Source organism: Etheostoma spectabile, chromosome 2, assembly GCF_008692095.1.
Source record: "Etheostoma spectabile isolate EspeVRDwgs_2016 chromosome 2, UIUC_Espe_1.0, whole genome shotgun sequence".
Lineage (NCBI taxonomy): Eukaryota > Metazoa > Chordata > Actinopteri > Perciformes > Percidae > Etheostoma > Etheostoma spectabile.
This window is the reverse complement of record NC_045734.1, coordinates 3,057,810-3,079,342: the sequence shown is the minus strand read 5'-3', so window position 1 is coordinate 3,079,342 and position 21,533 is coordinate 3,057,810. Positions and strand designations below refer to the sequence as shown.

At 41.1% G+C, this 21,533-nt stretch overlaps 1 protein-coding gene and 2 non-coding genes across 3 annotated transcripts in view; 2 read left to right on the top strand and 1 right to left on the bottom strand.

The window, feature by feature from the left end:
• Positions 1 to 11,339: 11,339 nt before the first annotated feature.
• On the top strand, positions 11,340 to 11,413 carry trnai-aau (transfer RNA isoleucine (anticodon AAU)). Its single transcript has one exon. It is a non-coding gene; the product is annotated as a tRNA-Ile (tRNA).
• Positions 11,414 to 12,240: 827 nt separating this feature from the next.
• trnaq-cug (transfer RNA glutamine (anticodon CUG)) lies at positions 12,241 to 12,312 on the top strand. The gene has a single exon. It is a non-coding gene; the product is annotated as a tRNA-Gln (tRNA).
• Positions 12,313 to 12,808: 496 nt separating this feature from the next.
• Positions 12,809 to 21,533, bottom strand: part of exosc9 (exosome component 9) — a 9,240-nt gene continuing 515 nt past the window's right edge. Inside the window, exons 2-12 of the mRNA XM_032536174.1 lie at positions 21,003 to 21,097; positions 19,898 to 20,017; positions 19,038 to 19,140; positions 18,813 to 18,950; positions 17,575 to 17,657; positions 16,644 to 16,776; positions 16,340 to 16,428; positions 14,511 to 14,657; positions 14,194 to 14,372; positions 13,176 to 13,254; positions 12,809 to 13,080 (exon numbers count right to left, since the gene is read on the bottom strand). Of these exons, the coding sequence (XP_032392065.1) occupies positions 13,017 to 13,080; positions 13,176 to 13,254; positions 14,194 to 14,372; positions 14,511 to 14,657; positions 16,340 to 16,428; positions 16,644 to 16,776; positions 17,575 to 17,657; positions 18,813 to 18,950; positions 19,038 to 19,140; positions 19,898 to 20,017; positions 21,003 to 21,097 (1,230 nt within the window). The 3' untranslated portion in view covers positions 12,809 to 13,016. The remainder of the gene's footprint in view (positions 13,081 to 13,175; positions 13,255 to 14,193; positions 14,373 to 14,510; positions 14,658 to 16,339; positions 16,429 to 16,643; positions 16,777 to 17,574; positions 17,658 to 18,812; positions 18,951 to 19,037; positions 19,141 to 19,897; positions 20,018 to 21,002; positions 21,098 to 21,533) is intronic.

Here is a 21,533-nt window from a genome sequence, read left to right as displayed (position 1 = left end):
ATTCATGCACAAATGGAGAGATGTCAGGGTGAGTAGGCTGCCAGCTGGACCGGCGCCCTGGGTGGTTGGGGGTGCACGGAGCCTTGCTCAAGGGCACCTGGCAGTGCCCAGGACGTGAAGTGGCATCTCTCCAGCTCGCGATCCACACTCCGTACTTTTGTCCATACGGGGACTTGGGCTGACGACCCTCCTGTTCCCAACCCAACTCCCTACGATTTGGGCTACTGCCACCCCATATTAGTATTAGTATTACGTTAGTTTAAATGTAACATTAGCTCATGTGCAGCTAATTCACATAACGTGACGATACACCTGAGCAATATTATAAAAGCTACACTTACTTCCATTATTTATGATATGAAAGTGGCTGTCCGAAGCGTGGAAGGAGACAGGAGGAATACATAACACCAAACAAGAAGCATCACGGTGACGGCGGGGTCAGAAGTTGTAGAGTGGGAGGGGTTAAACGTTTAACTTCAGTTCAATTTTATTTATAGTATCAATTCATAACAAGAGTTATCTTTAGACACTTTACAGATAGAGTAGGTCTAGACCTTACTCCACTATGTACACGGACCCAACAGTTCTGCCTCAGAACCAGTATTTCTGATGTCCCCCCACAAGTGTTCTATGGGATTGAGGGCAACATAAGGCAACATGACCTCTAAACTGATCCATGATCCCTGGTATGCAATAACTAGGCCCAACACCACAGTATGAGAAACATCCCATACCATGATTTTTGCACCACCATGTTTCACTGTCTTCACAGTGTACTGTGGCTTAAATTCAGTGTATGGAGGGGGGGGGGGGCGGCGTCGGACAAACTGTCTGCGGCCCCTAGACTCAAAAAGAACTAGTTTGCTCTTATCAGTCCACAGAATGTTGTGCCATTTCTCCTTTGTCCAGTCAAAGTGTCCTTTGGCAGATTTCTACCTATTCAGTACGTGTCTTTTTTTCAGCAATGGGACTTTGCGGGGGGGGGGGCTTCTAGCTGATAGCTTTAGCACAGCCTTCTTCTGATTGTAACAGTACTCACAGGTAACTTTAGGTCTTCTTTGATTTTCCATTTTGGCTGTTCTTCATTCCATTCTAATGGTAGTTGACCATTATTCCCCACGTCGTTCAGGCTGTTGATGGCATTTCAAGGCATTTCAAATCATTTTGGCTCAGCAGCCTCTCATTTTCTGCACTTCTTTATATGTTTTCCCCTCTCCAGTCAACTTCTTAATCTAAGTCCGCTGTTCCTCAGAGAAATGTCTAGAACGACCCATTTTGCTGAGTATTTCAGAGTGAAATGCAGTATAACCAGCAGCACACCATTTGCTTCCTTCCTTCCTTAAACATGGCCTAAGTGACCCCTGTTTCTTCTCAGAATCAATCACCTCACTAAGTGACCACCCACTGCCCCTTTCAATTACAGATTCAATTACACAGAATGGGCAGCATGCATGTCATGACTGTTGGGTCTGTTAGTTTTCTGTGACCCTACAACACTTACTAGTAAATTATTTGCCATGTAGAAATAGCACTTCTACCAAAAAATAATGATTTATGGGGATTAGTGATTATTGGACTGCAATTATTTTGAACACAACTTTACATACTGTAGGAAGATATGTAAAACTAAACGAGCATTTGGGTCTTAAAGGGTTGCAAAAGTAGGCTTTGTGCATTTCTTACATTTGACATGGTCGCAATCTTTGATTCAAGTCCGTTTTTCCTTTTCCCAGCATATAGAGTTGAAATTAACATGGTGACAGTTTACAAAACCCATGCAGATATGCAATTGGCAATGACATAACACAGAAATACACAACATCCTCACATTGGAAAGCTGGAACCAGTAAAAATGCACAATGGAGTAAAACATGCTTTTGACGTATGAGGGATGAATGTAATAGCAACATATGTACAGTCCCTGACAAAGTCTTGTCGCTTATCTATTTTGTAGAAACACCTGCTATTAACCTGACTTTTAATTAATATTGGTGTAGAAATGCTCATATGAAAAGCTAAAACCCTCCAAATGATGTTAATGTGCACTGAAATAAATTGTTTCACTAAAAAAAGATTAATTTTTAAACAAGACAGAAAGGTCAATTTTGGCAGACAAAAGTTTTGTGCCTATACAAATTGAACAAATTTACTACAAATACTAAAATTGTCAGCAAATTAAATAGTGGTGCTGTGAGATTCAAATTTAATATTGTATGACTTCCATGAGCTTGAAGGACTGACCCATGCGGTTTGGCAAGGATTCAGACCATGTTTTGATGAAGTCATCAGGATAGCTGGAAAGCAGTCTTCTGCCTCCCAGAGTTCATCAATATTCTTTGGTTTGGTCTTCCATGCTTCCTCTTTCATCCTACCCCACATATGCTCAATGATGTTTCATGTCTGGTGACTGGGCCGGCCAATCCGGGAGCTCTTGATCTTCTTCGCCTTGAGGAACTTTAAAGTGGAGATGGAAGTATGCGATGGAGCCCACCTCCTGCTGAGAATTTGGCCTCTTTTGGTTGGGAATATAAGAGTAGCTAAGATTCTTGTGTATTTGAACTATTGATGTTGCCTTCCACCCTGCAGATCTCTCGCACACCCCCATCTGGTTAACCCCAGACCATGATTTTTCCCGCCACCAAACTTCACTGTTTTCTGGTGAATCTTGGATCCATGGGGGCTCCAGTAGGTCTCCTGCAATATTGCGGCACTGTGGTGAATTCACAGAATATCATCTGAAAAATCCACTTCTTCCACTTCTCCAGCATCCATCCTTTTAGCAGGCTGTGGCCTTGGCAATGCCACACGTTTTTCATTGTTTTGTTTGGTGCTGGCTTCTGGGCACTGATTCGACCATGAGCCATTTCGAGACAGATCCGACAAACTGTTCTGATTGACACAGGGACTTCAGGGACCAGGTCTGTGGACTCTGCTGCAGTGGAAAATGGGCTGGCCTTGGATTTTCGAGCCAACAAACGGTCCTCTCGAGCAGTTGTCTTGCGGGGTCTGCCTGACCTGGGCTTGTCAAAACATCTCCAGTGTCTTCAAATGTTTTTTTTAATCTTCTGTACTTGACGCTGAGACACATTGAAGGTGCCTGCCACATCAGCAGTGGATCTGGTCTTCAGCCTCTTGTAATCAAAACTTTAGTCTCAGGGGTGAATCTTAGCATGTTTGCAGATGTTAGTTGCAGTTGATGTGAGGTCTAGTGTACTGGGTGGTTTTTATACACACCTGAGACCTAATTGATCCATTATTAGTCACAGGTGAAGCTCATATGACAAGGCGACAACACTTATGTCTTTGCAAAAATTGACTCAATGAAGCTGTGAATATTAAATACTTTTTGACAGTTTCTTTTTGCACTGAAACATTATTACAAAAGCTGTTGGGTAAAATGAGCCATTTCTTGTAAATAAATCTTGATTAGAAATATATTTCAGCGGCACTTCAGGTCATTTGTACACAAGCGACAAGACTTTTGCAGGACTGTTGTTCAGCAGTAGCAAGGACATGTGATGGTGCTGTTAAAGGGTAGCTACCGTTTAACCTGGACCCGTTTTTGTGTCTATTTGTGTCTGTCTTTTGCTGGGAAGACAGTGACGACCCTTTCCTATTCGTTGTGGCCTAACAGCTGGGTCATAACAAAGACAATGTCATTGTTATGTCATAGTGTTGAATGTGAGGCAACAAAGTTATCCTAACACAGACAGACAGGCGGGGTTTGGTTATTTAAGCAGAACAAAAACAGATTAACAGAGTAACAGGGTCCAAAAGATACAGGCCAGTATAGATACAGTATGGCACACATTCTCACTCCCATCTCGTAAAATGTAAAATATAAAATACACTTGGTCAGGTGCCTTTGTAGTTGTCAAGTAACCCGCGCTTGTTCGGCTCCTTTTTGCGTCATATAACACACGCTCGGTTGTCTCCTTTAGCGTCATGTAACACACACTTCGTTGTCTCCTTTAGCGTCATGTAACACGCGCTTTGTTGTCTTCTTTAGCATCATGTAATACGCACTTCGTTTTCTCCTTCAGCGTCATGTAACACACGCTTGGTCGGCTCCTTTAGCATCATGTAACACGCGCTTGGTCATCTCCTTTAGCGACATGTAACACACGCTTCGTCGTGTCCTTTAGAGTCATGTAACACGCGCTTGGTTGTCTCCTTTAGCGTCATAGCACACGGTTGGTTGTCTCCTTTAGCGTCATAGCACACGCTTGGTTGTCTCCTTTAGCGTTTTGTAACACGCACTTGGTCGGCTCCTTTAGCGTCATGTAACACGCGCTTGGTTGTCTCCTTTAGCGTTTTGTAACACGCACTTGGTCGGCTCCTTTAGCGTCATGTACACGCGCTTGGTTGTCTCCTTTAGCGTTTTGCAACACGCACTTGGTCGGCTCCTTTAGCGTCATGTAACACGCGCTTGGTTGTCTCCTTTAGCGTCATAGCACACGCTTGGTTGTCTCCTTTAGCGCAATGTAACACGTGCTTGGCCGGCCCCTTTAGCGTGGAACGCCAAATCGGTCACATTACGCCACTTTCAGAACGGTATGTTGCCTACTGGCAAAAAGCGGTAAAACACGCAGTGAAATGCTCACTTAACGCCGCTTTTTACGGGGATCAGCACGCTTATCATAACGCGTCAGATGACGCGCAGTGGTAAATGATAATGAGCTCCTCCCTGTCTTTTCCATGGCCAATACATTTGGACTGTTATCACCCAATCAGAAAAGCACGAGAACAGACCACATGAATCCAACCCAGCACAAGTATGTGGATATATATGTGGATTTGGGAAAAATGCAGGTTACTTCAGTGAATGTATACATTCACTGAAGTAACCTGCATTTTTCAATGTCAGGCAAATGAAAAGCACTGTTCAAAAACGATTTCTTGGCAACAGACACAAAATCAGGTTTCTGATCAGCCTGCTATGATGTGCGTGGAAAAAGACGGGAAAGTATCTCAGTGCACTGAGGCAGAATAAAAAGATGAAAAGCATAGCATGTATCAATGCTCCCATGTATTCCAAGTTGTTTGGACTACAAATAACACAACTAAAGTGTAAATTAAATTCATACTGATATGGATTGACAATATAGGGGAGGTGAGCAATAATATATTGACTGTTCAATTTAACTCATGGTTCTGAACAGCATTTTAACCATTGAAAAATTACAGGACGTTGTCTGTAAAACATATTGACATTTGACCCTAAAGAGAATACCAGTGCCTACCTAATTTGAGCTTTAACTAGCTCATGCTCCCTTGATAGCTTTATTCTCTTCACTATTCCCACAAAAGTAATTTCAGCAGATTAAAAAAAAGGAGAAGGTCGAGCATCTCTTCCCGTGAAAAAACCTTAAAATACATGGACCTCAACCAGAGGGGATTAGAATTACAGGAGGACAGCAAGTTTGCAAAGTTACTCATCGTACCCCGACTGCAGCCCCGCAGACCTCAATGTGGGGGAGTTAAACGTTTAACCACGCCCCTCAACGTTAAACCACGCCCAATCCGGCCGCATTTGACCCTGTCATTTCATCGTAATATCAGAGCGGCAAATCAGAGTGAATAAGCGGTAATCGGACAGCCTTCGGACAGCCCTTTTTCAATAATAAATATGGAAGTAAGTGTGACTTTATAGTTTCAAAAACAATTAAAAAAGCTGGTTATGTCTATTTTAATGTTTCTGCAGCTCAAGAGAGGCGAGGTTCGGATTTGACGGCTAGCTACGTTCTTTAACTGTCTATGCTAGCTCAAGTAAATTATATTGCTTTTGCGAGTTTTATAGTTTTATTTTGTGTAGGAGAGAGTGTTGGAAATATTATTATATGCTTTTACGAGTTTATTGTGTACGTCCGTCAGACATTTAGGGCAATATCAGAGTAAATAATCGGACAGCCCTTCGGACAGCCCTTTTCATAATAAATAATGGAAGTAAGTGTGACTTTTATAGTTTCAAAAACAATTAAAAAAGCTGGTTATGTCTATGTATGTCTATCTACATGAATTATTACATAAAGTAACAGCATGCCTCGGTAGGAAATAACTTCAGTCTTTTTTACAACAGACGTTTTGTGGTGATCAAACTATTGGCAGTGTGGTTGAAAACTTAAAACAATTAAACAGAATTGTTGAAATATTCTGCCTCGTGTTATGTACAGAACTAAACCATAATTTGTGAATTATAAGATGGCTGACACACTGTTATAGTCTAAGCTTAGGTCTATAGAGAAATGCGCTAGTGCAGCCATGTATGGTGCGTAATGGAGATCCAGCGCTCTTCTTGGTCAGAACCAAGGAGAGCGGTCGCCGTTGGTCCGATCTTTGCACCAAAACTTTCTACAATGCAACAACCTTTTTAAGGTCCGTCCTTTACACTGAAACTGTTTACAATGCAACAACATTGCAAAAACATATTTAAAGAGGATCAAGCTATTAAAATATCTATATGTAGAACAGAAAGTATAACAGTATATAGTCAGTCATTTGTATTAGGTTTAACTTCATAACGTTTTAAATTAAAGCCCCCACAATTGGTCTGGCTCATCCGAAACTGGACTTAAATTTAAACTAATGTTACTAATATCAGATAGCATTCAGTGGTATATGCACTGATAAAAACTATCGATTACAAAAAAACATAATGAATAGGCAGTATTTTGTGGACTTTGTAATAATGTTTTTTGTTTTTATGTATAGAGACACATTACAATCATACGTGGGAGTGACCTCCCTAAATCCAGCAGCGACCTGTCATGTCCGTTCTGCAGGTACAGGGGGTCTTCCAAATGCCAAGTGGAACTACCACATTAAGGGTCATGCCTCAGTCAGGCACAAGGTATTACTTTGAAATGTAGTTTGAAACACTGGATTAATTAATTACCCTTACATTTACCCCTAATTAAATGTTATCTCTTTCAGAGTTCACAATCATCAAATGTGGATTGGGTTGTCAAAAGACAACTCACTTTCACTGCTTGTATTGTCAAGTGACAATAATTAACAGGGCTCACATTTCTGAAGCACCTAATGGACCAAGATTGTCTAATGGCTCCTAATCAGCCACCATGGCCGTGCAGATCCTCCACAGGCCACTGTCGCCCTGCAGATCCTCCCACAGGCCACTGCCGCCCTCCAGACCCCACAAGCCACTCGCCGCCCCTCCAGATCCTCCACAAGCCACTGTTGCCCCTCCAGATCTTCCAGATCTTCACAGGCCACGTCGCCCCTTGTCGTCGACTTTATCTACATCACAGTTCTTGACAGGCACTACCAATAATCTAAAATTGGACAACTAATCTCACATTAAATGACATAGACCATATATAAATTGAGATTCTATCACAGAAAATTTTGAAAATTCACTAGATTTTTAGCAATTTTGGGACAGAATGCGTCTTCATTTCAAAACCAAACACTGGACTCATGTCAGTGTATTAATCAATCTGCGATCAGTATCCAAGGTATTGCATCAGATCCCCAAAATTGTTTTTTTTTTTTCCACTTGCAGTACTTGTTAAGGATAATCTAAAGATTCAGTGTAATTGTTAATATGAAGATTGACCAAAAACAATCTTACACCTACAAAGTTTACGTTATCTGAGGTACAACAATAGTAGCCTACAATTTCCTTTATTAGAAGTAAGCAAATAACAGTGTAGTTGGGACAGTTTTCAGACCACTGTGATGCAAGAGCCTCATTGGTTTTGGAAATATTGGGCTGTATTTATGATGTATTCAGTTTTAAGCAGTTGGTTAATGTTTTAGTTTATGGTAAATATGAAATTGAACAGTTTCTATGAGCTTAATGCTACGTTTGTGTTTTTTCATCATATCAAATTTGTACTACTTTATCCAACCTTTACATCCTGTACAGTTTAATGGATGGTTTTTTATTGCTGTTAAATAACTCAAAAATATTAAAAGAGCTTGTATATGTACGTTTTAAGCCACATAATTATCCAAGAGCAACAATACATTTGAAACGTTTTGAGTGTATTAAAATAAATTATATGCATTTGTTTTAAATCTTTTCCTCTTATGTAGTTTGATCTGACGCTATAAAACAAACCACAGTGTATGCAAATTCTTCTTCTTATTGTTGTTGTTATTATGTGTATATGTTATTAAACTTTTTTTAGAATTATGGTGTTATTCTATATAGTGATATTATATAGGGCTATATATACAGATATTATATACATTATATTATATAATATATGATGATATATTATAGTCTCATGATTCTTTAATTTTGATAACATTTAGAAATCAGGTTACATGTTATGATTAAATACACCATTAAAATATAGTCTACCACTTCATCTGAATGCATATTAGATCATTAAGTTAAAGGAAGACTTTTCTAATGCACAACCAGATGGATTAGTTACGACAATATGTGTAAAATCGCTGCTTGTTGACCAAATTTGGAAAAGTATTCTTGGCACACTCTTACACCTACTTATGAATGAACGGAGAGTGAGTTCAAAGTTGAAGGGGCGTGTGTTAACGTTTATCCGCCCACATTGAGGTCTGCGGGGCTGCGTCAGGGGCTTCTCAGTTTATTAAAAAACAAAGTATGTAGGGGGGGGGCTTTGAATGTTTTTGTTTTTGCCCAATGCATCCTGGGATAGAGTATGATCTTTGAATAGGAGTAAATGTAGAGCGAATAAATGAATCACAGTGGGCAAACATTTCAATTTATCTGTGCACAATTTAGTCTAAAAGAGAAAAGAACAGTTCTCGTGTATCAGTATTTTTCCTTCTTTGCTCATCTTCCTCATCTTGCCCCAGGGCCTTGGTCTTGTTTCACTTCAGGGCTTCCACCAGAGGACGCTGTCTGCCGTCTCATCACAAACGGCCTCTGAGAATCCCTCTGGCCTTGGTAGGGAGATGACAAACTATCAGGGTTGCCAGGAGCTATTCATGTTGTTTGGCCAAATCATTTGCTGAATGCCTGTACTAATACTGTACAATAATTGCTTATCTCAGGCCACAGACAATTCACTCAGGGATAAAGTGCTTGTGTTCCGAACACACTGAGCATATTCATCAGACAGTATCAGACAATACGTTCTTAGGCATATCCCTTATTTGTGCATAAGCCCGAGAAAGGGCTTTAGATGCATCTGCAGGGCAACTCTGTGTGGATGACGGCGATTTCAACAACATATCCAACTTTCTGTCTGCATTGTTAAAATAATCGTTTCAATCTATGAGTAGAACCCACACAAAAGGCATATAAAGAAATATGACTTTCATCTTGACAGTTGCATTGCATTTCTATTAGCCCACTGTTCAGTAAAAATGTTCTATTTTGATTAGTATTACTACTACACAGTTATAGTAATAGAGAAGGCATTTACCCCGTGTCCTGTACAGACACTGACACGCTTGGAGTCATACAATGACAGCAAATCATGCCAGTGAGCTAAATTTGTTCAGACATTAGTGGAACATAATCTTCGAAGGGCAGATCATCTTCATTAGCTGCTTTTGTGCAACAGGGCAGATTCATCCTGCAAAACAACCCAGTATGTAGACCAGGACTATGTGTGACTACAGTAATGATAACGTCAGGGATGCCCCATTGGCTTAGCTGAATACGTACGGCTATTTTATCTAAGCTGCAAAGAGACAGCAGCTGATTTATGATGGGTCAAGAGTTGACCTTTTGTCAGCATACCATATGCTACTGACACTAAAGGCCGCTGAGTTGAGAAATGTGTCAATCTATTTTTAACACAGGAAGATTTGTAGACCTGCAACCTAAATTACGACAAGACTCCCTGGCATACGCGTTTGTTTGTTTGAGCCTGGCGTTGGGAAGATCCCAACACCAACGTTGTTACGGGGGCCTTGACCCCAGGTTCAGACACAAAAAAAGTTCTCACAGAAAGTGGGGACTAACCCTCGCCTGTATTTAAAGCCCCTAATGATGGACGTGATGTACAACCTTAGACTAACGTTAACCTTTGTGTTGTCCTTTGTGTCACGGGGACTTTTATTATTATTATTTTATTTACATTTTGCATTAGCCTGGCGTTGTGCTTTTGGGGGTCCCTGGGGCCTTTTTCATATCATGTCAACTGCCGTCGTGGCCTCGCCCTTTAGGTCTCGGATTATACGTATGCACCGCCACAATCTCGCCTCGTCCATCGGGTCCCAGGGACCCCTGTCTCAAAACAATGCTGAAAAACTAGTCCATGTATTTGTTCCTTCCAGGCTGGACTACAGTAATTCTTTGTTATCAGGATGCTCAAATAAGTCCCTTAAAACTCTCCAGCTGATCCAGAATGCTGCAGCTAAGAACTAAGAAAAGAGATTATACTGAGCTCCTCTCTCCTTTATCTTTCCATTTGTGTGCATCCATGTCCCAGAAATACCTGTTGCTAACTTAGCTCTGGGAAGTCATTCTCCCAGCATGGATCAGGGTTCTTGTAAATTATGTGGTCTAGACCTTCTCTGTGTAAAGTGTCTCGAGATAGCGCTTGTTGTGAATTGATACTATGAATTGAATTGAAAATTGAACCTGTTTTTTGTCTCAAGGCTTGCATTTGAGTTCTCTGCACCAGTGTCACAATGTTTCTGCAACAGTCCACAAAAATATTGCACAGTGTCATCACTGTTGAAAATTAACCTGCAAGATGCCAAACACCGACTCTGAAGTGTCACGTAGGAAGAAGTCAACAGGTTATGTATTAAAGTCTGTCAGTTGGATTATGATTCTGTCTAGGTTTGCGTGTCCCAAATTTCACTATGGCCTCGCCAAGACCCGCTGATTGGTTGAGGTTAGGCATTGGACCTTGAGTGGTTGAGGTTAGGATTGCTGATTATTCAGTGGATAGGACCTGTAAAAATGGAGTTATGTTAAAGGGAATTTGGGACAGTAAACTGCACATATACCCCTGTTTTCACAAGTAATAATAATAATAATGTTTACATCATTACATTATAGATAATGTTTGGTGGAAATATAGATTGATTATTGTCAGATTGGTGACTGTATAGTACTTTCAGGGACAGTTTTATTTGAATTTTACATACCTACAATTTTTAACAACAAATGGTAAAAAGGACTGTCAAAGTAACAGCCCTAAATCAAGCTGTGTGTGATTGTGTGTGTGTCCATTCATCCAACAATATAATTAAACTTGAGTTATTAAAAATAACAACACAAAAAGCAAACCAGTCAACATGTTGAGGGATCAACGTTAATATTATACCTCTTGTTAGCCATGTAGTAAGAGAGTGGATGTGCACAAGCTGTCACAAGAGTGGAAACAAATTCACGTTGCAGTCATTGCATGGTATGGATAAAACATGGCCGGTTAGCTCAGTTGGTTAGAGCGTGGTGCTAATAACGCCAAGGTCGCGGGTTCGATCCCCGTACTGGCCACATGCGTTTTTGTGTTTGTTTGGCGTGATACTAGTTTCGATAGATTGGATCAAATATCTCCAATACTTACCCGGGGTTTGTTACGTCTCTGTTCACGCAGTTGTTAGAAACATGCCCTTTTTAATCTATTTTTTAAATCGGGTTGAATCTCTCCGTTGATCCTGTCCTTTTTTTACTGCTTTCATGGCTGTTCTAACGGGTTTACGTTTTTACAGGCATATCTGGCAACCCGGCCTGACTGTCCAGCTGGGCGGTTGATACCAACACACAGGCCGAAACACGAAAACGAAACGAAAATTTCAAAAGGAGAAAATGCTGACATTAACATTGTTGTCAGAAAAGAGAGTTCTTAGCATGCTTCCTTAATATTTGATGACGCATTGGGGTCGTTTGTGGATTTACTACAGTAAAATTTACATATTGGACCTTTTAAAAGAATGTACGGCATGTAGGCCTACTATCTAACTGACGTTTACCTAGAGTGGCAGGATTGTTGTAGACGAAATAACGTTACACAGGGCTGGTAAGGGTTATGCGACTGTAAATATTAATAATTAACTAATAATTATAGTCTATGGTTATGCGAGACTATTGTGGTAGGTAATGCTAATACCTACTGATATGCAGCGTTTTCTATTTATTTCATTACTAATCAGTATAAGCCCTACTAGCTAATCTCTTTAACGATAGCGGAAAATATCTTTGTCAATAACACAATTAAATCAGTATTGACACATGCATTTGAAATCAGAATAGCCTACTCGTCGATTGAATAAATTGTAGTGTACAGTACATGAAGCACACTATTTATGTAGGTAAACAACGGCGGTTCCATGGTGTAATGGTTAGCACTCTGGACTCTGAATCCAGCGATCCGAGTTCAAATCTCGGTGGAACCTATCTTTTAGCCCTTTGAATTACGTGAAAACTTTAGCTGCACGTTTGATCTGTCTTTACGCGTTTAATCGAATACCATAGTAAATATGTTTTTCCCCTAAATCATTTTTGCCATTAATTTCTCTTTCCCCATAAACACTATATACAGAGAAATCTCAATATCATACTTGCAGTATTTTCAGTTAGTTAGATAGTTAGTGATGTTTTTATTTACCAGAACAAATTTATACATTTTCCTTTTTTTATTTCGATTGACAAACTGCACCAGAGATCATATTTATCCTCAAAAAACACACCACTTTGCAAGCATAACTGAAATGTTCAAGTCTGCTAAATATTTGAATCTTACCAAGCATACAATCAAATATTTTGAACCATTTGGATTGTTAAAAACCATTCTGTAAATTAAAAAAAAAAAAACTTTTTGTACATTTCTTACAGCAGTCTGTTTCTACATCATCCACAACCAAATGGCTACAAACGGTAGACTGTTAATATTAACAGTTTATGCTACAAACGAGAAGCAGACTTGACGTTCTCAGAGTAAGAATCCAACACTCTGTGTTCTAAACCATTTGGTCAGCTAGAGCAGGCAGGAAGGATTTTAGCCAGGAGAGGAGTCTTTATTATTAAATGGCGCTGCCGTGTCTGGCACAGCTGTAGATATGCACATCTGGTACTGCAGCAGCTTTAGAGGACCCCGTCTTCATTTTTTCTGTTTTTTCTTTGATGTTGCCGCCCCCCTCTGGTAGGAACTGGATCCTGTATTTCTGAGAGCAAGACAAAAAGGATGTTACCGCTAATTTAACAACTCTTTGTGCATCCCTCCTCAGTTGCTAACTGAAAAGAACACCAGTGCACCTACGTGGGAGTTTTGTCTGGTTTCTCCGGATGAAGTATGACCACTTCCTCCTCTTCGCTGTCAGATATCTCAACCACATCTCCTGTAAATCAAAACACGTCCATTTTTTTTCTTCAAAATAAAACAAACAGAAGAATTGTTTATTACCTAATAAATGGTGTTTTAACGGCTGCATTACAGTAAAGTGATGTAATTTTCTGAACTTACCAGACTTACTAGCCGCTTTATTTTCCTTTATCCATTTAGTCATCATTTATATTATTATTTATCTGAAATCTCATTGTGAAAATATTTCAAGCCTACAATATTGAGGTATTTGGCCAAGGATATCGTGATATATGATTTTCTCCATATGGCCCTGTCTTACTTTTAAAACTTTTACTTGAAAAAGATTTTAAAAAACCAGGGATGCACCGAATCCAGATGTTTGGGGTTCGGCCGAATACCGAAACCACTGGGTAAGATTCTGCCGAATCTGAAACCGAACACCGAATCCTCCCCCCCCCCCCCCCCCCCCCCCCCCCCCCCCCCCACTCAGTCCATTACCACAGTAACACATTAATGAAGTCCTGGGACTGTCCTCCCTTTGCCGTACCTGAAGCTGCTGCGTGTCGGCTGCCGTCTGGAGATTCCTTCACGTACAACTCGTATTCTTTCGGATGTTTGTACGCAAATGTCTTAACCGCGGCGATGTTGTGTATTGTTTAGGGTCCTCGCCACCACGAGGCAAATCGGCATCGCAAATTAAACACGTAGCTCGACTTGAACCGCCTCCTTTAGACTGAGAGTCCTGCCAAACATCACTTCTTCTACTCACGAGTTTCTTTTTCACTTTTTCCCAGCCTACTGCGTTGAACACCTTCCCGTGATCAACGGCGGCGTCATTACGCCGACCTGCGTAGCGCGCCTAGTGCAAACGTAGGGTTTGGGGGATATTTTTTGGGCAGAAACCAAACCCGTTAAAAAGCCCAATATTCGGCCAAATCCTGGATTCGCTGCATCCCTGAAGAAAATTAATAACCTCCTCTGCTCTCCTCCTTATCATGCTGTTCTTCCTCCATCTTTGTCTCCTCCTGTTCTTCACCACTGCTGTCATTTTCCTCCTCCTCTTCATCCTCCTCCTCCTCCAGTCCCCAGGTGTTATGCAGCCCCTGCCCTACCTGGCCCACACCCGGAACAGGCACCAGTGGGGAAGGCACCCTGGTATGCATGGTTAAGGAGCCACAGAGGATATAAAACGGCAAAGTGACAGATTAAAAAAAAAACAACAACAAAGAAAACCCCAACCACCCGTGGTCGTGGTAGATGCTGCTGTCATTCAGGCTCTGTGAAGGATACGTCTGAGGCGGGGCCTCGGCTCTCTGGACGATGTCATTGGCTCGGTCGGTCGCATCGGTCATCTCCACTGGCGTCTCGTCCATTTTCAGTGCTGTGATTCGCTCCTGTGGCATCGACTCCGCAAAACCACACTTGCCACCCGCCTTCCTGGAAGAATGGAAAAAAATACAGCTCTCTGTATTCTGACAACACCAGAGGCCTGTACTACCCATCAAGATTTGCCGTTAACGAAGAGACTTCAGCTTCAACCCAGGGTTCTGGTTATCATGACTGTGGATCACTTGTTACCGGGTGAAATCGCCGTGGTTACTTATGTTGAACACCAAACCTAAATGACGGCGGAGAGGTGTGCTCATAAAAGTTAAAACATTTAGAGACCGACAACCCCGTTAACATTCCCCGATGGGTATCATTCTGAAAGATATAGATGTCCAGCAGAGGGAATAACGTTTAGGCCATGTGTCGGCTTCTTGAGCCGTGTCTTGCCAATGGGCACATCAGTTTGAATTATGTTCTTATATTTTTTAGTTGCTCTCACGATCGCTTTTTATGACTCTGTGGTGGCCTCTGCCATCCTTTATGCTGTGGTCTGCTGGAGGGGGGGCAGCTCGGACCGGAACAGGAGCAGACTCAATAGACTGATCAGGAGAGCGAGCTCTGTCCTGGACTGTCCTCTGGACCCCATAGAGAAAGTAGGGGAGAGGAGGATGTTAGCCAAGCTGACATCCATCATGGACAACACCCCCCCCCCCTACATGACACTGTGGGGTCCCTGAGCAGCTCCTTCAGCAGCAGACTGATACCCCCCCGGTGTAAGAAGGAGAGGTACCGCAGGTCCTTCATCCCGGCCGCTGTCAGACTCTACAACACCTGCACCACCTGATAATGTTGGAGTTTCTGCTCCTGTTTTTCATTTAATCCACACACTCTGTATAACTTTATCTGTATTTATATTTTTCCATTACAAGTACTTACTTTTTCCATATTATTCATGGTCACTGGTGAATATAACTTATATTATGGTTACCTACTTTTGCTTTATAACTTTACATTACATATTCAATTTAATTTTAAAGTCCCTTACTTACACTCCTATATTGTTTTTTGTACTATGGCAACCGCACTTTACTTTACAAAACCTTTATTTGACGCCACGTTACTTCCGTCTACCTTCTGCTCATTGTCTACTGTTCGCTTGTTTTTTTTTGTGCGTTTACTTGTTTGTTTTTTGCTGTTATTGTTGAGAATGCTACTGTAACTAAGGAATTTCCCCGCTGTGGGATGAATAAAGTATTATCTTATCTTATCTTATCTTATCTTATCTTCCCACGGCCAGGGTAGCAACTGAATTCATAGGCTAAAGCAACGACAGTGTTATTATGGTCAGGTCTTGTGTCCTACTGATGGGGACGATGAACTGGATTGGACATCGATAAGCGTTGGGATTTACGCATTTACAGCGTCTGCTTTTTTTTGGGCCAGCTTTCCATCCTGTTTTAGGAAGCAGCAACTGTGTTGCGTTTTGTCTCCTGTAAAAAATTGTCTATGTTCTTCATATTTATGTAGAATTACAGTTTGCTCCTCTGATGTAAAATACGCGGCTCTGGTAGATGTTTGCGATGTACCGCCGCTGGATTGGGGAACCCTGGGTTGATTGAACAAGTTCAACCGCGGCTTTTAAGGCTGGTGAAGCCGGGTAACTGAAAAAGAAATCCAGGACACGTTGATCTTGATTGGTAGAATGGGCCTCAGGAGTTAACACAGCCGCCAATGTGCCCACCTCCACTGCTCAGGGCGATGCCCCTGCTCACCGCGATGTCCCTGCTCACCTTGCTTTCTTATCGTTCTCCAGGGCTTTGCTGATGAGCTCCGTGATCTCAGAAACTTTGACGCTGGCTATTTTACTGCATCTCATAACCTTTAACACAACACACAAAAAATAAATGGGTCTTAAACTCCTTCTGTATTGGTCTCATGTGAACTTTGTGTGCGTTTTAGCTAGATCTCCCAGCACATAGACATTTGTGAAGCTCTACACTGAAGTAAGTGACATTGTTGTTTTCAGAGAACTGACCTTTATGGCTGCAAAAACAAACTAATACAACAGTGCAGTATTATGTGGACTCCATTCACCTGCTCTTTAAGCAGCATGATGCCCCCGCTGGACTGGATGGAGCAGATTTCTCGGTGTTTGTTCATGGCGATCATCAGCAAGCCGTCCATCACCCGCTCCTCCCGTTCACAGGGGTCCACCAGCAGATAGGTGCTGCAGCGCCAACAGGAAGTACAGACGAAAGCTCGGTGTGAGGAAGGATGAATACACTTTTTGGTTGTATTCACTCAGTTGCCAGTTGATATGTTACGCCTAGCTAAAAGTACTGCGGCAGTATTGCAGTATATCCTTCCCTCGGGAAGTTTCTGTCTAGTTTAGTGTTATACTGACGGGTGTTTCTTTCATTTTGCCATCCTCCAAAATGACCACACAGTTGATTTAACAAGGGCGACCCTCAATTAGAGCCCGACGATAAAAGGTTCTTAAGGCCGATACGAACATTTGATTATTTAAAAATCCGATTTGCCGATTCATGTTTATTTTTAAGTCCAGAAACGCGTTCCAAATCAAACAGATTTCCCTAACAATAGTTATTTGTAGTTATTTACGAGTAACAGAACAGAGGAACATCAAAATATATTAAAGTCCCAATAAATAAAATGTATAAAAAACAAAATTAAGATAAGAAACTCAAAGCCCTTTGGACTAAAAAAACATTAACAAAAAAAAAATAAATCAGTGTACGTTGTAGAGCGCCCTCTGGTGGACAAAATATGCAACGCCAACGCTCATAACATGGTTGACAGTCCGTTTTTATTTTTTAAATATGTATTAATCAGAATCATTTATAAAGACAAATAAATGATTCTGGTAACTGAATATTATTTTTTTTTTTATATTGGCCATTATAAATGCCGATACCGATACATTGGGAAATGCCTAATTTACCCTCAAATAAAACGCTGAACATTTGGGTCCTTGGCGCTGCAGAAGCCTGGTGTGGTGCCTTACCCTTGTTGGAAGAAGGAGAAGCTGACGCTGATGGGCATGTGGTAGATACTCAGAGGAATGGGGTCTCGCTCCTCTGGACTGTACTAAGAGCACAGGAATAAAGAGAACCATTACAGCCAGCACACAGTATAAAAACAAACCCATTCCAAAAATGACTAAATTAACTTGTTAGTGCAGAGCTCCTTTTTTGATGAAATGTGTTGACCATGAAATACAACAGCATTAATTTGGGAAGTAACGATGCACTCAACTGTGATGCTATTCACCATTTTAAGTTCACAAGTTACAATTTTCTCGCGATATTTGTCAAACTGAATGAGCTGCAGACAAATGAAAGAAAAATATTGATTTTTTTATGTAAATCGTAATGACACATCTGCCAAACCGCAGATGTGTCATCTTATCAAAAGTGCAGTTTAAATTCAATTTTTATCTGACGCAACAAAAATGAACCAATCCCATATCAAAATAAAAACATTGCTTCAAATAAAGAAACTAAGGACATGTAATGGCGGAAGTCAAACAAGTGAGATCAAAGGTAGATGACACCCAAAACTTGCATCATGATTGTTTATTTTTGATGTCATCCACTTTGCACTTTGATTTTGAATCGACTCACGACGCATCGTTCCATCCCCATCCCAGTCATTGAACCAGTGATGAACCAGTGGTCACTGGAACTAAAGCAGGGAAGTTCCCACATCATCGAGTAGCATCAAAGCCATCGGAGTAACAGAGCAGGGTGGTGTTTGGAGCGTCAGGCTTTGCCCGCTAGGCTGAGTGGAGCAGGGACACCAGCTTAGAGCCCGACCAATAAATCATCAATAAGAAAAACGGACTGTCAACCATGCTCTGAGCGTTGGCGTTGCATAGTCTGTCCACCAGAGGGCGCTGTACAGCGTCCCTGTTGGCAACACTGATTATTATTTTTGTTAATGTGTTTTTGTTCAAAGGACTTTCATACCTTAAGTTTGTATTTTTTTACTTTTTATTTATCAGAATTTTAATATATTCTGATGTTCCTCTGTTTTGTTGTGACAATAAAACAAATTGTTATCATATTATTTTAACGAGAACTCATAAATACCTACAAATAACTAATGTTAGGGAAATCTGTTTAGTAACGCGTTTCTGGATTATTATTTTTTTATCAGATTTTTAAATCAAATTTTCGTATCGGTCTTAAAATCCTTCCTCGTCGGGCTCTACACCGGCTGCTGTGTTTGTTGCCGACTCACCACCACGACGTCATCTCCCTGGATGCCGACATCGGGGCGCCTGAAGTGGCACAGAGCGGTGATGGCAGCAATGCTGGCGGCGTCCATCAGGTTCCCGTCGTGATTCAACATGTGGACATCCACTCTGATCTGCCACACCTGAACACAAAACCCGCATCACCACCGAGCCTACACAGGATATGGTTAGCTTCTTTTTTCTTTTTCTTCTACGCACGTGCATTTTACCTTCTCTCCAGACACCACACACAGGGACTCGGTATCAATGCACTTGGAGTTCCTCAAGCATCTCTCCAGCTGTCTGTTCAGCTTCACGGACAACTCAGACTGTCTGGAGAGAGAGGAACGCCCACTGATGATTTACACCCTCTGCACAAACAGCTGGACTAAATGAACCATGCTTCAGACACGGTCCTGGTCTAATATGTCTTTAACTCAATCAAAGAAACTCAAATTGTATCACGTGATGAGAAATGTGGTGTAACATATAGTAGAAAAGTAGAAAAGTACACACAAACATAGTCTCGCATTGCCAGACCTTCCTCCACAGCGCTGCGAAGGAGGGTCTGGCTAGTCCACACAGCATTCTGGGATGGGAGGGAAAACGTGCTCTTGTTTATTGGCATTTCTTTAAACCAATCACAATTGCCTTGGGCGGTGCTATGTGCCGGACAGAAGCACGGTGCCTCTGCCAAATATCCTCGAGAAGGAACTTGCTTTAGTGGAACATGTGTACTTCTAAAAGTTGTTTTAGTTGTTAAAACTCAGATTGGACAGATCGTCTAGCTAGCTGTCTGGATTTACCCTGCAGAGATCTTAGGACCAGGTAACCATAGTCCTCAGATTGGACAGATAGTCTAGCTAGCTGTCTGGATTTACCCTGCAGAGATCTGAGGAGAAGTTAACCATAGTCCTCAGAAATCCACCGGAGGTTAGAACGCCAAAACAAAGAAAGCAGAAGGTGAAGGACATCCAGCAGAATAAAAGGACATCTGGTGGAATTTCCGACGGCACCCAAGCTATCCCGGAAATGAAACGTTGATATAGTACAAACATAATCTCCTTTGTTTTTTGTTTTTTTTCCTCACCTGCCCGCTTCAAACGCTGGTGAGGCCATGGGTGACAGCTCGATGTTGAAGAACATGATTCCTTCGTTTGGTCGACTCTCTTTAGGAGTCACCAGCTCACATGACACCTGGGCCATGACCCTGTGGAGTGCAGCACAATTCCATTATCATAAAAATATACCTTCATAAATAAGACATCCATATGAATGTGGGTGCATCGTGTGGGCAGTGCACACTTTGCCTCTGCACAACCATCAGTGCCCTGAAGACACATTGTTCAGCCCATTAAACTTTAGTTCAAAGTGTATCATAGAATCCCAATGTTTTCCAAGATACCAGATTTGTCATGCCAACTTCTAGGGTATACAGTGGCTTGCATAAGTTTACACACCCATGCTAAAGTTGCTTAGAAAGAGTAATAAAAAAAAACAAATTTTGTAAATTGATCTTAATGCCTTAATTAAAAAGAAATTAGGAAAATCCCACCTTTCAAGGACACCAATTTTCTTTGTGAATGAATAATGTATTGTAAATAAATGAATACCCTTCACCATAGCTAGAGATAGGCATAGGGAACTTTCCATAGAATCATCTCTCAATGCAAATCAAACCAGCTATTAATCTAACTGAAATAACACCATGCCAATCTCTAGGTATGGTGAAGGGTATGTGATGACGTGGGGGGGGGGGGGGGGGGGGACTTTGTCAGGATGCATAGTATCCTGATCCATGAAATAACTGGCCTTTAAAAATAAAAATCTGCTTGCTTCTATTGGAATTTAACATAAGGCGCGTCTATACTTATGCCCCCCTTTTAAGGAAGAATATTTATTTATTTACAATACTTTATGCATTCACAAAGACAATCGATTGGTGTCCTTAAAAGGTTGGATTTTCTAAATATTTTGAATTAAGGCATTAAGATCAATTTCCAAAAGATGTTTTTTTTTTTTTTATTCCTCTTTTTAATCAACTTAAGCATGGCGTGTAAACTTATGCAAGCCACTGTATGTTTATAAAGTGATGCACCAGAAGATTGAAGATTTATGAGGAAGATTCAACATTAACGGGGTGACTAAGTAGAAAAAGCAATATTTTATATATTACACATATGTGGCTTTAGTACCTGGTTTTTCCCAGATCCACAAAGCAGCATCCAAAGTCCGTCCCAAAAGTGATCTTCATCTTCCTGTAGTCGTAGGTCTGTCGTCCATCCAGGCGCTGCAGTGAGAGGACAGGTGACCGTCTTTAAGGACTACCGGTACTATGGGATACAGTGGCTTGCAGAAGTTTACACACCCATGCTAAAGTTGATTGAAAAGGAATAAAAAAAACATCTTTTGGAAGTTGATCTTAATGCCTTGATTCAAAACATTTAGGAAAATCCAACCTTTTAAGGACACCAATTTTCTTTGTGAATGAATAATTTATTGTAAATAAATAAATATTCTTCCTTAAAATACAGGGGGCCTAAGTATACACCCCCCTATGTTAAATTCCCATAGAGGCAGGCACATTTTTATTTTTAAAGGCCAGTTATTTCATGGATCAGGATACTATGCATCCTGACAAAGTTCCCTTGGCCTTTGGAATTAATATAGAACATTTATTTATTTACATTATTCATTCACAAAGAAAATTGGTGTCCTTAAAAGGT